At 23.3% G+C, this 16364-nt stretch overlaps 5 protein-coding genes across 5 annotated transcripts; 3 read left to right on the forward strand and 2 right to left on the reverse strand.

Annotated features, from left to right (window-relative positions):
* Nucleotides 1-1539: 1539 nt before the first annotated feature.
* Nucleotides 1540-5781, forward strand: SRAE_2000249100 (Nuclear pore complex protein Nup205; the record flags this gene model as incomplete). Its single annotated transcript, XM_024653565.1, has 4 exons — nt 1540-1738; nt 1782-1922; nt 1970-2956; nt 3020-5781. 4 exons carry the CDS (start codon nt 1540-1542, stop codon nt 5779-5781), a joined length of 4089 nt encoding a protein of 1362 aa, XP_024507029.1.
* Nucleotides 5782-6913: 1132 nt separating this feature from the next.
* SRAE_2000249200 (Aconitate hydratase, mitochondrial) lies at nt 6914-9278 on the forward strand (the record flags this gene model as incomplete). Its single annotated transcript, XM_024653566.1, has 2 exons — nt 6914-7077; nt 7118-9278. The coding sequence occupies 2 exons, from the start codon at nt 6914-6916 to the stop codon at nt 9276-9278; spliced, it is 2325 nt and encodes a 774-aa protein (XP_024507030.1).
* Nucleotides 9279-9470: 192 nt separating this feature from the next.
* SRAE_2000249300 (AT11165p) lies at nt 9471-10193 on the forward strand (the record flags this gene model as incomplete). The annotated part of the gene is made up of 3 exons (XM_024653567.1): nt 9471-9523; nt 9563-9990; nt 10045-10193. The coding sequence occupies 3 exons, from the start codon at nt 9471-9473 to the stop codon at nt 10191-10193; spliced, it is 630 nt and encodes a 209-aa protein (XP_024507031.1).
* Nucleotides 10194-10250: 57 nt separating this feature from the next.
* SRAE_2000249400 (Acyl-CoA N-acyltransferase domain-containing protein) lies at nt 10251-10984 on the reverse strand (the record flags this gene model as incomplete). Its single annotated transcript, XM_024653568.1, has 2 exons — nt 10251-10418; nt 10460-10984. The coding sequence occupies 2 exons, from the start codon at nt 10982-10984 to the stop codon at nt 10251-10253; spliced, it is 693 nt and encodes a 230-aa protein (XP_024507032.1).
* Nucleotides 10985-11968: 984 nt separating this feature from the next.
* On the reverse strand, nt 11969-12514 carry SRAE_2000249500 (Oligoribonuclease, mitochondrial; the record flags this gene model as incomplete). The annotated part of the gene is made up of 1 exon (XM_024653569.1): nt 11969-12514. The coding sequence occupies one exon, from the start codon at nt 12512-12514 to the stop codon at nt 11969-11971; it is 546 nt and encodes a 181-aa protein (XP_024507033.1).
* Between the last annotated feature and the right edge of the window lie 3850 nt (nt 12515-16364).

Below are 16364 nucleotides of genomic sequence, written 5' to 3' on the forward strand. Positions count from 1 at the left end.
TTATGTTAAAGAAAGATTGTTTCTATATATATTACTACTGATAAAAATTCAGGCATTAATTCATAAAAGTTTTCTTACATTATCCTAAAATGTTTTTGTTTTGTCTAAAAATTAACTTAGCCTTTAAAACATTATACATTTAGAAAACACTTTGAACTATCAATAAAATAAAGACGAAAAATAAAAGTTTTAAGTAAAAATATTTCGATACCATGTGATTTTGTTACACATATTAGTATCTTTTTTTTCAATATCCATTTTTGCAATAAAACATTATAAAATATGGTAATAATAAAATTTTAACAAGCATATAATATATTTATATAAATTTATTTGGATTTAAAAATTAAATGATAAAAATTTTTTAAACATTTATTATGATAAAATTTTTATAAAATAAAGAAAATAGATATTTAATGGTAAAAATATGGGCAAACGCTCTCTAAAGTTAACATTTTCAAACGCACTATAGAAAATAATTTATTTTTTTTTTTATAAAATATATAAAAAGACAAACATGCGAAACATCTTGTATTTTAAAGAAAACATTTTTTGTCTTTATACTTTTAAAGCAATAAAATTTATAAAATATATACTTAAATGTTGACGTAATGAAAGAATCCTGATATATATTAAAAAAAAAAAACTGGCAATAATATATAAGTAAAATATTAATATAATTTTGTAATTAAAAAAAAATATTTTTATTATGTTTTTTATTTTTATTTTTAAACGTTTTGAAATGATACCAACTAATAACATTTATTTCTAATACAAATGAAAATCCAAGTAAATATTTTTAGTTTTTCTAAAATTCATTTACACAAAAAAAATGAAACTAAACAATATGGCTTTTATATTTGCACAGAGAATAGTAAAAATATATTTTTTTTTGTTTTTTTTAAATATTGTATTTGAAAACAGGAATTTTTTTTAAATTAGTGTTTTTTTTTGTGAAGTCACTTTAGATCTTATTACAAATTGAGTATAAAGGAAAAATAAAAACAATTTTAGTTTTATTAATGTAAGATTTAAAGTCATATTTTAAGATAAGAAAAATTTGAATTGTAGTATACTTTGATAATTGACATATTTTTTAATATATTTATGTAATATGATTTATTATTAATATAAACATTTTATCATAACTTATGTCAAGTATTATAATAAAATTAGAGATTCTTTTCATATTTATAAAATTGCATTAGAATCATTTTGTTGCAATAGATATATTTTATAGAAATGAAAAAATACCATATTTTCGTATACAATAGCATAAAATATTCAATAATTTTTTTCTCTTTCAATATATTAATCTAACAATGAATATTATATAAGTATTTTAAAGTTTTATTACAAAAAATATTATTCTTAACATGGTAATAATTATTAAGAAATCTTTTTCAATTTTTTATATTTTACTAGGTATGATATTCCAAAACAATTTTACTTTTGAAAAGACTTTCTGTTGATATAGTTATATACGCATTTTTAAAATCGCGCCTAGAACAGATTTAAAAAAATTTCTTTTTCACAAGTATGGCGTCAATTGATAATATTAATGAAGTACTTTCTTTATGTAACAAAGGTGAACCGGTAAGAAATTCTAAAATTCTTATTGAAAAATCTTTTTTGGCTATTTTATCTTCTCCTACAACTCCAACAATTTTTACAAAAGAAAATTTAAATCACTTTATTTTGTTAGTTACATTATTGAGGCCATCAGTTTTGTCAAATGGTAATATTTTTTATTCCTTTTCATATTAATATTTTATTTTTAGCTCCAAATATTGAAGAAATATTAAATATATATCATACAAATTTAACAAAAGAATGGAATGATTCGTATTTAAACGCTGTAATAACACTATGTTTTGGTGTAGCAATGAAAGGACTACGAGTTTCAAAAAAAAAATTACCAGGTAAATTTATATATTTTTTTATCAAATTACAAATTTTTTTTTCTTAGAATCATTAGAACATGTCAATGAAGATGATGTAGTTATGGAATCCTTAAATAATAGAGCAATTCATTACATTAAATTTGTAATAATGGAATCACAAGAATTTTATTCTTCTATAAATGGTCCACAAGCAATTGATAAATTGTTTAAAGATTTTATTACTTATTTTCCTAAAATTGTAAACTACATTTTTGAGTTATGTGAAAATGAATTATTTTCATTAGAAAAAGAAACTGCCATTGACTTTGAACAGCCTGAATTAAATTTTGCCACATTACTTTCAGCTATGTCAAATCTTTTTGAAAATAATTGGGAAGGTAGAGATAAATGTATTGAAGAGTATTTTTCTAACCGAAAATCAAAAATTTTTCAATTTGTTATTTCTGGACAATCAATTACATCACCTCATTTATTTATTGTATATTTAGATTTTTTAAAATTTCTAACAATAACAGAAGACATTGCAAAAATTATATATGAAATGTTTATGAATCCTATGGTTGAGGAGACTTTTTGTGACTGGAATGTCTATTTTAATTCAATCATTTTTTATAAAAATTTATATGTGAAAAACAAAACAATGGTTGCATTGAATCCTTCCTTCCAGGGGAGACAAGGATATCAAGTAATTGGGCAGACATTACCATCAGTTGGAATAAAGCCACATGAATTAGAGGGTTTAACAGCTTGGTCAAGATTTTCTGAAACAATAGCATTGAAATGTAGTGATTTTCGAAAAATTGTTCTTGAATATGAACAATGGAGAGCAGTTGATAATATGTGTGGTTTATTAATGGAAGATATCCCAATTCAATTAAAAGGATGTTTGTATAGATTTTTAGCATCATTAGTTAGCGATGAAAATAGTGTTACATTAATTTGGAATTATTTGTTGAAAGGAAAATCTTTAACCTCTGACAGTAACACATTGTTTTTTGAAGAAGATCTCGATAAAAAGGAAATACCAATAATGGTTTATGATGCTTCATTAGGTTTTGTTTTACTTTTGAAGAAGTTATTTTCTCATACTCATAAACCTGATAACGCATATTTAGGAATTTATCTTTCTTTTGTAACAAAACGAATTATTGGTGAGGCAGGTGAAAGATCATATGAAAAAATTGAACAAATGTGGGGTTTATTGACAACTTCTATAAACTGTTTGTATGAATTATTAAGAGATTATTTTGTTGATTCAAATGAAGTAGTTAATCAATCTGTTGAAGTTGCCTTACTTATGCAATTACTTAATGAATCTTCACTTTCAAGATCATTAAGTAAAATCATCGTCAATTCGGCAGAAGCATTCTCTTCTGGAAATCCAAAATGTGTCTATAGAGTTGAATTATCACTTGCATCAATAAGACTTCTTCAAACAGCTTTTGCTTTACATTCCTCATTAAAAACATTACTTAGACAAGTTGAGTCTTCTGCTATCATCTCATCTTTGGATTCAATATTATTATCTAATTTGTATTGTCTACCAAATGTATCATATTTATCAGTACTTTTAACATTCGTTAACAACAATGATCAATATGTTAGGCATACTTTTTATGTAATGAAAATTTTACGTGATTTAATTTCTGTTAGACCATCTCCACAACAAAGACTTGTTCATGTTTTAATGTCACAAAAAAATTTTTTGCAAGAACAATTTTATGGTTTATCGGAAATTGATAACAAAGATTTTGAACTTGGTTTCAATCAACTTCCTTTAGAAGATCTTACAAATGTTTCAACGGCAAGAATAAGAGGAGAAATCATTCGTTTGATAATAGAAATTTTTGTTGATTCTGTTAACTCATCATGTAAAGGAACAAATATTACATTTTTATTACTTAATTTTGATATGAGTTCAATGATTGCATTATCATCTTTAAAAGAGATGGCTTCTGCTGATTTAATGGCTTCAACTGTATCACCTTTACGTGGTTTTGTTGATATTATAAATACATTGATAGAAGATGAAAATCCATTTTTGGCATCTACTGCTCCTTTGTATGAACCTATTCTAAGACTTTTCTTAGCATTATCATCTATGGAAACTAATATTTCAACAACATTCCTTAGGTACTTACGTGGTCATCATGATTTAATATATAGATTGACAGCTTGTGCTGGTTTTCGTGGATCTAATGAACAATTTGAACCGTCAATGCTTTGTATACATAATTTAATACGTTCTAACATTCTTAATCTTATTGCAGTTGAAATTAGAGCATTGTTTAAACAAGGAAATATTTCTGTACCTGAAAAGTATTATGAAGCACTGTTTTGTGGAAACTCATCAGATGATGATGATGATTTTTCAGGAAATTCAAATTTTTTAATCAGTCTGTTTGTTAATATGCCTCTATTTGAATATCAAGATTTTGAGGAACCAAATGTTCCTGACTTTTTGCAGGGAAAAATTGATAAAATATTTTCACAATCAATTCGTGAAGCATCTCTTGGGGTTAAACAAATAGATTTAGATTATCTGAAACACCAGTTAGAAGTGGCTTACAGTTTAAATAATTATGAAAAAAAGACAAACTCTAGTGTTTCTTTGTTTGAATATCAAGCATTTCTAGAATATGCTACAATTAAAAATCAGGCTCTGATGATTGAATATTCCTGTAATACATTAAAAGAAAGCGTATTATCAATTGTAAATATAATCACTGAATATACTCCTAATTCTTTCATGTCAAATGAGGCGCAAGAAGGCTTGATTTCAGATTGGATTTTTTGTTTTATTCGACATGTTATTTGTAACACTGAAAATGAAAGTAGTTGTAACATCTTTGCACTAACAATTATGAAACTTTGTAATTCATTGTGTAAAGTATCAACAATAGCATTAACAGAAGAAGATGGTTCTAATTCTAAGATTGTAGATATAGTTGAAGATTTGTTTAAATGTATTAGTCAAAATGAATTCCAAAAATATGTTGTTTTCAAAAAGTATATTTATTCTACTATTGTATTACTATTAACAATTATTAAAAAGAAAACATATGAAAATGCTGAGAAAAATACCAATGATTCGATAGTGGAATTTTTTGAATCTAAAAAGACAACAGATACAATTTTGGGACAATTAATTTCTGAAAGAGTTTATGAATTAGTTTCGTCTATTGTAAAGGATATTAATGAAGCATCAGATATTTTAGAATTACCCGCTTTGTCTGCATTAAACTGCTTAATTGCGGCTAGTTATCAATCTGCTGACAGTGTCGTTCAAGAATTTATTTCTACTGGATGCTTAAGAAGTGTTTTAGATTCACTTACATCAAAAGAAGAAGATGAAAGGGATTGGTCTTTGAAGGTTAATAGTGCTTTGTTTGCTGCCAGAATTAGTCTTTTAATACGAATCGGGTCATTAGAATGTGGATGGTCAGTTTTAAGTTGTTTTAATATATTTGAAAAATTGGCATCCATGAAAATATGGTCCAATGTACCGGAAGCTTTTTATATTGATACAAAATTAGCTTTGAAACCCGGAAATTATGTTTATGAATATCTGCAACTACTTAATATATGTCTTCGTTTTATTTTTGTTATGCTTTCAAATCCAAAGTGGCGTCAAATTTCATTGAATGTTATGAATTTTATTGTGTCATTAAGACCAATATTTGATCAATTAATTTATAGTCAAGTTCCACACCCAATTTTATATGTCATGAGATCTATAACATCTTTTATTTTTGTAGCGGATAAAAGTGTTGACGTTCCTGAAGATTTGGTAAACTTCTTAGATGTCGATATCAATGACGAGGAATTTCCTCCTTTGAGTTTGGAGGATTCCAAAAAGTCTTCAACTTTTTATTAATTTTATAATTTTTTTAACAAATGCTGGTTTTATATTTTTTTTAGAATAAAATTTCTCACATTATGTTTTCTACTTTATTGTTGTAAAAATAAAAAAGTCAAAATTATAAAGTGGAACTTTCTTTTAAATTGGTAATTAGTAATATTTTTATATAATTATTAAAAGTATTTACACACATTTTATAATCATTATTAACTAATGTTTTTATTATATTAAAAAACAAAAATATTTTGTTATTGATATAAAAAAAGTAGACCTAATTTTTATGTTATAAATTCATAAAATAAAAAAAATTACCTATTACCTATATTTTTTATTATTTTTTTTCTATAACTAGTAATATTTAATTTTTTCATCATTGCATGATAAGTAATAATATTTACTTGACGATAAATTCAAACAAACAAGTATAACTTTTTTAATTTTATTAAGTATACATAACCGTATTATTTTTTCTGTGATCATGTGAATTTTATTATGGAAAATACATGCATATCAAAATACTAACAAACTATACATTAAATTTTTTATTATATTTTGTGTGAATTTGAAAATTTTATATTAGATTAAAATTTGTATGGATTGTAAATTTAATAGTTATATGTTGTACACACAAATAGGCGTCTACTACTGTTAATCAGTAGATGCTGTCTTTCTTAGAAATTGATCAAAGCATACAGCAAACTATAGCTTTTTTCATATGCATTAAAAATTAACTACAATTCATCGAATATGCAATGTTTACCTAAGATCATTGTTAAAAGATATAGAAATATATATTAGATGATAATTAGTATGTCATTTATTGTTATTATTATCAAGATATTATTAATTTATATTTCAAATAATTCATTTTAATTTAAATTTGATAAGTTAAGCTTATATCATCAGAGAAGATGAATGCATACTAATATCTTAGCTAGAATTTGCGAGTCCTGCGACGACTTTTTAACATTCACCTCAGATACTTGGTTAGATATTTACATTATAAAAATTATACCATCAATGATTTTTTATATTAGCATATATTATTAATTCAAAATATGTTATTTTATCTTTTTTACATAAATTCTTTTGATATTTATAAATTTCTAATCACATGACATTATTTTGTATTATTAATTGTTTTTAGATGTTTTTTCTTCGTATCTCTAAATTTGGTGGGACAATTTCAACATTGCGCAATTTACAACAAACAGCAATCCGTTTTTGTTCCGTTCCAATATCTAAATTTGAAAAGAATGTTTTCCTTCCATATGAAAAATTAAGTAAAAATGTACAAATTGTTAGAGAAAGGTAAATTAAATTTATAGATTTTTTAAAGAAAATATTTTAGACTTGGTCGTCCTTTAACATTATCTGAAAAAATTCTTTATGGACATTTAGATGATCCTAAGAATCAAGATATTGAACGTGGTGTTTCTTATTTACGTCTTAGACCTGATCGTGTTGCTATGCAAGATGCCACTGCTCAAATGGCTATGCTTCAATTTATTTCTTCTGGTTTACCAAAAGTTGCTGTTCCTTCAACAATTCATTGTGATCATTTAATTGAGGCTCAAGTTGGTGGAGATAAAGATCTTGCTAGAGCTAAAGATGTTAACAAAGAAGTTTACAATTTCCTTTCATCTGCTGGTAACAAATATGGTGTTGGTTTCTGGAAACCAGGATCTGGTATTATCCATCAAATTATCCTTGAAAACTACGCATTTCCAGGTCTTTTACTTATTGGTACTGATTCTCATACACCAAATGGTGGTGGTCTAGGTGGCCTTTGTATTGGTGTTGGTGGTGCTGACGCCGTTGATGTTATGGCTAATATTCCTTGGGAATTAAAATGTCCAAAAGTTATTGGTGTAAAATTAACAGGAAAATTAAATGGATGGACATCAGCTAAAGATGTCATACTTAAAGTAGCAGATATTCTTACCGTAAAAGGTGGTACAGGAGCAATTGTTGAGTACTTTGGTGATGGTGTTGATTCTCTTTCAGCCACTGGTATGGCCACTATTTGTAACATGGGTGCCGAAATAGGAGCAACTACATCAGTCTTTCCATTTAATCAATCAATGGCCAAATATCTTGAAGCTACTGATAGAGGAGATATTTCAAAAATAGCTCTTAAATACAAGGATCTTCTTTCTGCTGACAAAGGAGCAAAATATGATCAAATTATTGAAATTAATTTAGATACACTTGTTCCACATGTCAATGGACCATTTACTCCAGATTTGGCTACACCTATTGACAAACTTGGTCAAAGAGCTAAGGAGAATGGATGGCCACTTGAAATTAAAGTTGGACTTATTGGATCATGTACAAATTCATCATATGAAGATATGTGTCGTTCTGCTTCAGTTGCTAAACAAGCTTTGTCAAAAGGAGTTAAAGCTAAATCAAAATTTACTATTACTCCTGGATCAGAGCAAATTCGTGCCACTATTGAAAGAGATGGAATATCTAAAGTTTTTAATGAATTAGGAGGTGTTGTTTTGGCAAATGCTTGTGGACCATGTATTGGACAATGGGATCGTCGTGATGTTAAAAAGGGTGACAAAAATACTATTGTTACATCATACAATAGAAACTTTACTGGAAGAAACGATGCTAATCCAGCAACACACGCTTTTGTTGCTTCACCAGAATTAGTAACTGCCTTATCACTTGCTGGTAGATTAGATTTTGATCCAAGAAAGGATACATTAAAGGGTGCTGATGGAAAAGAATTTAAACTTGACCCACCAAGTGGAGATGCTCTTCCATCTAAAGGATATGACCCAGGTGAGGACACATATCAAGAACCACGTGGAAATGGAGTTGTTGAGGTAAAACCTGATTCTCAACGTCTTCAATTACTTGCACCATTTGCTAAATTTGAAGGAAAAGATTTAGAAGATCTTACAATCTTAATTAAAGTTAAAGGAAAATGTACCACTGATCACATTTCAGCCGCTGGACCATGGCTCAAATATAGAGGACACTTAGATAATATTTCAAACAATCTCTTTTTAACTGCCGTCAATTCTGAAAATGGAGAGATGAACAAAGTTAAAAATCAAGTCACTGGAGAATACGGTCCTGTTCCTGAAACAGCACGTTATTACAAATCTAAAGGAATTAATTGGATTGCAATTGGAGATGAAAATTATGGTGAAGGATCATCTAGAGAACATGCCGCTCTTGAACCACGCCATCTTGGAGGTCGTGCTATTATTGTTCGTTCATTTGCCCGTATTCATGAAACAAATCTTAAGAAACAAGGTGTACTTCCATTAACTTTTGCCAATAGTGCCGATTACGACAAAATTAGACCAGATGACAAAGTATCTCTATTGGGATTGGTCTCACTTGCTCCAGGTTCACAAGTTACAGCTGTTTTGAAACATTCTGATGGAACTACAGAAAATATAAAACTTAATCATACTATGAATGAACAACAAATAGAATGGTTTAAAGCAGGATCTGCTCTCAACAGAATGAAAGAATTAATGGCTTAAATGTTAACTTGATACATATTTAGTTGCCTAATACTTTTATATAGTAGAATAGCGTTTTTGAGTAAATTACATTTTTTTTAGATTATTTGTTTTTTTCATAGTTTATTTGTTCTCTTTTTTTATATTTGTCTTGAAACGCTTTTTAATCAAGTTTTCGTTTGGTAAAATATTTTCATAAAATTTTATTATAAAATGGATGCAGAAAAATATTCAGTAGCTGATTCTGTTTTGGGAACAAAAGAATTGTAGGTTATACATATTATTATGTATTTCTTTTTTTTTAGTTGGGATTCTCGATATGAATTAGAAATTAAAAATTTCAATGAATATGGTGATGAAGGAGAAATTTGGTTTGGAAAAAATGCAGAAAATAGAATACTACTTTATATTGATAAACTTAAATTAAGTAAAGATATTTATTTTATTGATATTGGAACTGGTAATGGTAGTTTACTTCGAAGGTTGCGGAAAAGAGGATTTAAAAATTTAACTGGTATAGATTATAGTTCATCAGCCATTGAATTATGTATAAAATTATCTAAAAATGAGGATGATGGATGTAATGACATTAACTATAAAGTTGATGACATTTTAAGTGACAATCACAACACTGAGTTAATTAATAAATTTAATATTATTATTGACAAAGGGACATGGGATGCAATAAGTCTTTATGGTGATAGAGAAGAAAGATTGAAATGTTACAAAAAAAGTATTAATAATTTTTTTGTTAATGATTTAAATCAAATTCAATTATTTATTATAGTATCTTGTAATTTTGCAAAAGAAGAACTTATTGAATTGTTTGATGACGACAATCTTCAATTTGAAAGCGATCTTCCATCATCAAATACTTTTTCTTTTGGTGGTAAGGAGGGACAAACTTCTACTGGGGTTGTGTTTAAAAAGAAGTAAAAATAAAACGATACTTTTTAAAAGTAAATTGTTATATACTGTAGTAAAAATTAATATTTAAAACAATTTAATCATTGTTTCAATGTGGTCTGAGCCATCATATCCACATGGTATATTGAATTGTTTAAAATAAGTTTTTCGATAAGTTTGATAACCTTCTTTTTTTAAAAGAGTTTGATTTGCTACACTTGTAGCTTCTGCAATGACTCCTTGTAATTCAGGAAACTAAATAAAACTAAGGTTATAGTAAAAAATAAATTAAATACCTTATTTTTTAGTATTTTATTTCCTTCAAGTTCTAATCTTTTAGCTATTCCTCGTCTTTGCCAATTTTTTGCAACACATACAATTTCCGTTCTTACTAAAGTATTTATATTCATTGGTATTTCTTTCCATATATCAACTTTTGCTTCATTTAATATTCTTGTAATAAGAATATCTGGTGGTAAATTAACAATTTCTTCATTTACACAATTTTCTGTCATTTTATTTATTGTATTGTATTCACTATCTTCTCTTTTTGTTAAATCTACTAGTCTTATTCCTACTAATTGCCCATCTTTAGTATATGCACCAAAAGAATTATGCATAACAAAGTTATTGTTAATTAAATGTTGAAAAATTTTGTTTATTTGGTCTTTTGTTATTCCAGTTGCACAATTCATTGGCTCAGTTATTAAAAATTCTTCTAATAAAATTGTTAGTACAGAGTTTTTATCTTCTGGAGTAATAGAACGGATAAAAAAATTATTTTTAAATTCCATTTCAGTATCTTTAACATTTTTTGACATTTTTCTAAAATTTAACACATATCATTAAAAAAAGTTTAAATAAAATTTCTTAATAAGTAAAGAATTAAAATATTATATAATTTTATTCTAAAATAAAATATTATTATTTTATAATTATATTTTAATAAGCATTTACGTTATATTAAGTGGAAAATTATTTTCTATTCATTATTATTTTAAAATTCTATTTATTTATTTTTTTTAAACTTTCTAATGAAAAAACATCATTAGAGAAGTGTATAGTTTTTTATACCAATAAATTATTTTTATATAAATAAGTACAAATTTTAAATAGTTATTTATTAAATATGAATAAAAAGTTTACACATTTAATGTAACTATTTATAAAAAAAAATATATAAAAATAAAATGATTTACTATTTCTATGTTTTAAAATAATATTGAAAATTAGATAACTTTCTTTTTATATTATATAACATTTTTACTTTTATTTATATTAAAGTGGTTCTTGCCTGAGTTTCTTTTTTATTTGATAAAAAAATTATTTAAACATAAGTTAATATACGCAAATAGAAAAGAAAACACTTTAATATATTTTAATCTATGTTGATTTAATATTTCAATTATAGTGTAAATGACATACACAACTTTTATAGCCTAAAAGAAACTATATAGTTACACATAATGCTAAATAAATTGAATATTATTGAGGCATATTATAGCTAACAGTTTTTGTAACTTAAAATAACTATAACGGACTATCTTTTTGAAATTTAATTCTAAAAAAATAAAAAAAATATATTAATGTAAATATTTTTCTTTTGTATTATTAGAAACAAAAAAAAAAATAGAAAAATACACAAACTTTTATAATAAATTAATCATAAATGTTTTGAACAAAAATATAATTTAAAACCTTATTTGAACACCATGCATAAACATAAATTTTATTTTTTTCTAACAACCCAATATTTTTTGCAATAAAATTTATTAATAATTAGGTTATTCAAAATAATTTAAAAATTAAATAGGAATAAAGAAGTGATTTCTGTACCATTTTAATTCTTCAATTGATTCAAGAATATCTGAACGTGAACGATGATTACAAATTTTCTTTTCAAATGTTTTTCCATACCAACGGTGGATTAATTCTTTAATTGAACTAACATCAATAATTCTGTAATGTAAAAATTCACTTAATTTTGGCATATATTTTATGATAAACATTCGATCCATATAAATACTATTTCCAGCAATTGGATTTTTTTTAAAAACACAATGTTTTTTTAAATAATTTAGAACTAAAGTTTCTGTCTCAGATATATTCAATTCTGCTTTACTTAAATCATTTAAAAGTCCATTTTCTTGAAATGTTTTCTTACACCATTCATTCATACTATCTAATGTTAATTTATCATGTTTGATTACATAAGAAACACCCTCATCTAAAATATTTAATTCTGAATCAGTGACAAAGACAGAAATTTCTACAATTGTATTTTTCTCTAGATCAAGACCTGTAAGTTCAAGATCAATCCAGACAATGTTATTTTCTTTTTTAATCGACATAGATAAAATTTTAAAATGATTTAATTAAACAAATATGAAAAATCATAGAGCAACATGTATTCCAAAATATTCCATTTAAGACATGTAAATTAAAAGGAAAAAATTAAATTATCTATTTTTTACCTAATGTTCTTATGAATAAATTATTATAAATTATTTTTTTTAAGTCAAATTAAATTTAGTTAACAACTAATTCATAATTAAAAGTGTTATTTATTAGAAAAAAATTACACTTTTATTCATAAACATGAAAAAAACACATCACACTTTTACCTTATAAAATTTTATTTATTTTTTTCTAGTATTTAATAAAACTTTCCTTCAAGTTATTTATCTATAAATTTTTTCTTTTTACATAAAATTATAATAACAAAAATCTTTTATATACCGCATTTTTATATAAATGTCAATTTTTAAAATGTGTCAATATTTAATATATCTTCTTTACTAATGCAATATCGCAAATTTTACACGAATACTATCATCAAAACAAACTTAATGTTTGTTTTTCTTCTATCTCATGTTGCTGTATTTTGCCGTATCTGGGCATAAAAGTATTTTAACCAAAAATAAAATTTTTAAATTTAAAAAAAATTTAATTTTTAACTAGTAATCGTTAGTAAATATTTTATAATTGTCAATTTTTTACAATGAATAATTAATTTTGTGTTTGTGAATTTATTAAATTTAATAAAAATTTTCTATTGCAAGTGATAAGTTAACTTTGACAAAAGTATTTTTAAAGTAAAAATTTTTGACATTTTTATGATTCACCAGAAATTGTTATAATAAATAATTATTTAAAAATATTGTTTTATCAATTGTTGATTAAGTTTTTTTTTTTTAATATTTAATAAAATTGAAGGAAAAGAAATTTATTTTAAAGTTGTTAGTTTTTTTTTTTATAATATTTTAATTTAATATAGTAATACTTGTAAAATTTTATTATTATAACTCAATTTAAGTACCCTGGTAATTGATACAGGTGCTTTTAACAATAGAAGATTTTAAAGATTTTAAAAGAATAACTATTAATATTTTATTATATTTAACTATTACAAAGTATATTTGTTATCTGTTTTAAATGGATGAAATATGCATGCATTTTTACTTTGCTTATTTTTTCATTTATTTAATGTATAAATTTATTTCAAACAAATCAAATTTGTCCTCTCAACTTTTTTTTTTTTTATTTATTATCTATTTATAATTTGATATATTTTTAACATATATATACATGTAATTTTCAAAAGTCAAAAATTAAATATAAACTAAATATCTAATTTTATTATTTTATATAACAATATAATATAAAAGAATTAAAAAAGTGTAAATTTAATAATTTATTTCTTGTTTTCTTATCAAATTACAATTTTAATGGCAATTTAAGAAGTAACCTTTATAAGAATTACCACAAAAAAAAAATAATATCTTGGTTGAATTATTTGTGAAATTGGCGTATATACATATAATATATATATATATATATATAAATATCATTTGTAAGCTTTTAAAAATATAAAGTAGTAGAAATTTAACAATTTTATTACTATATTGATATATGGAAACATTTGGGTAAATTATTTACAGTAATTTTTATAAATGAAATTTAAACTAAAGTATTGAAAATCGGAATTTATATATTCTCGGTAATTATATTCATTCCATTTTAAAAATATGAAAAATTTTATCATTCTATTTTTAAATATCTACTGTTTTTTTTTTTTTTTACTAAAAATATATTTTCACATGCTATATTTAACTAGAATAATATATTTTTATTAAAATTTTAAAATGTCAAATAAAAAAATGTGAAAAACGTTAAATACTTAAAATGTATCATATTGTATTAACTAAATAGTAGTGCACTTATGTTTAAAATGGATTAAAATATTTATATGGTAGATGGGATAGTCAAAGTTGTGTATATATTTATTATTCTAAAAAAGATATATATTCCATAAATGGAGAACTAAAATGAGTAAAAAAAGTTTTGTTCTTTAACTACAATTATGTTTAATTCTTTTCTTTAATATTTTTCTCATTATATATATAGTAAAAAAAAAAAAATTTTTTTTTATAGTTTTTTTATCATTAAATTTAATAAATTAGCTTCTAAAGTATACTTCTATATAACTATTTTGCATTCATTTTTTTTTAATAATTTATTGTCATTATTTTTATTTTTTTATATTATTTACTATTATAAAAACAGTCAAACAAAGTATAGTTTTGAAATTGTAATTTTTCAAAATAAAAGAATATTTTATGTTATTTTATATTGTTATTTTTGTCTATTTTATAACGCGTTTTTCTAAAAAAGAATTTATATATTTTCTGCTTTTTATAAATAGTTATAACATTATAAATAGTGTTATTATTATTAAATTTTTTAATAAAATGTGGAAATTTTTTAATAATGAAACAAGGAAGAAATATTATTAATGTATAAAAAAAAAGAAAACATTTTAAGCTTTCTAAAAATTGTTTTATTAATTAATTTTAACAAAATGATTTGTAGATGCTTTTATAAAAAAAGCTGTTAAAAGTATTCACTTATATAAAATGATTTTCACTCAAGAACATTTTTAGCTACATTTAATTTAGTTTTTCTTTAACTCTGTAAATGTATCTTCCTTCTTTTATGACCAATTCGGATGTAGTAAGTGAAAATTTTGGTCCTAGCTTTTTATATTTCTTTCGTTTATCTACAATATATACTATCAATAACTTTGAATATTGAAAAATTAAATAAATTTTTACATTTTTTTTTTATGATAATGGAAAATAATATACATTTACATTGTAAATATTAATCATTTTATAATAAATTATTTTGGCTTCAAATTGTGTTTTTAAAAGTTACCCTACATTATTATTTGCATACCTTTTATTTGATGATTATATATATTATTTTCCGAAATGCCTATATTTGAATAATTTTAATAAAAAACTTTGTTAAATATAAAGTTAGATAAAATATAATTCAGCTTATGTTTTATATTTTAATTAAGAAAAAAATTGATTTAAAATTAATTTTATTTTTATGTTTTCTCTAATTTCTATTTTTGGATATATATATTTTTACCATAAAACATCAACATTCATTATCATTTTATTTATATTTAAATTATAGTATTTTTAAAAATAGAAATAACAGTAAATCAAAATACAATTAGTAAAAGTACATTAATTGACACATATTATTAAATTTAGTGAATTATTTTATTTATCATTGTTTAAATATAAAAAAAAAATAAAATAAAAAATAATAAAGTAAAAATAAATGGCCACATTTACTTAAATTTTATCAAATATTATTTAAAAGAACTTATGGTTAAAAATTTTTATTTATAGAGTAAAAATAAATTTTTTTTTTTACATTATAAAATTAATTGTTTCTAACAAAAATAATATATATTTATTATAGTTAAAATAAAGTTTAATTTTATAGTAAATGTTATTTTAAATATCCACATATATATAAATCTTTTTTTCTAAAACAAATTTTTTAGCGTTGTCAAATTATTAATTTTTTTAAACTTTTAATTTATAATTTAGGAAAGTTAGATAGCTTTGTTCATATTTTATTATTTTCTAGAGTTTTTATTAGAATTGAAGTCAATTTTCATATTAAAATAGATAGTAATTGATAAAGAAGTCAGAAAATCGATAATAAATGCGCGACAATTTCTAGTCATTTATATTTAAATGTATACTGTCACGATTGTTGATGTTTTGATGAAAAAATTTTTGATAAAACATATTAATAATGTAATTTTCATATATTTTTTTTTTCAAAAATTTATACCAATATATTATAATCAATTTTTATTTATTTTAAGTGACA

This window comes from Strongyloides ratti (genome assembly GCF_001040885.1).
Source record: "Strongyloides ratti genome assembly S_ratti_ED321, chromosome : 2".
Classification (NCBI taxonomy): Eukaryota; Metazoa; Nematoda; class Chromadorea; order Rhabditida; family Strongyloididae; genus Strongyloides; species Strongyloides ratti.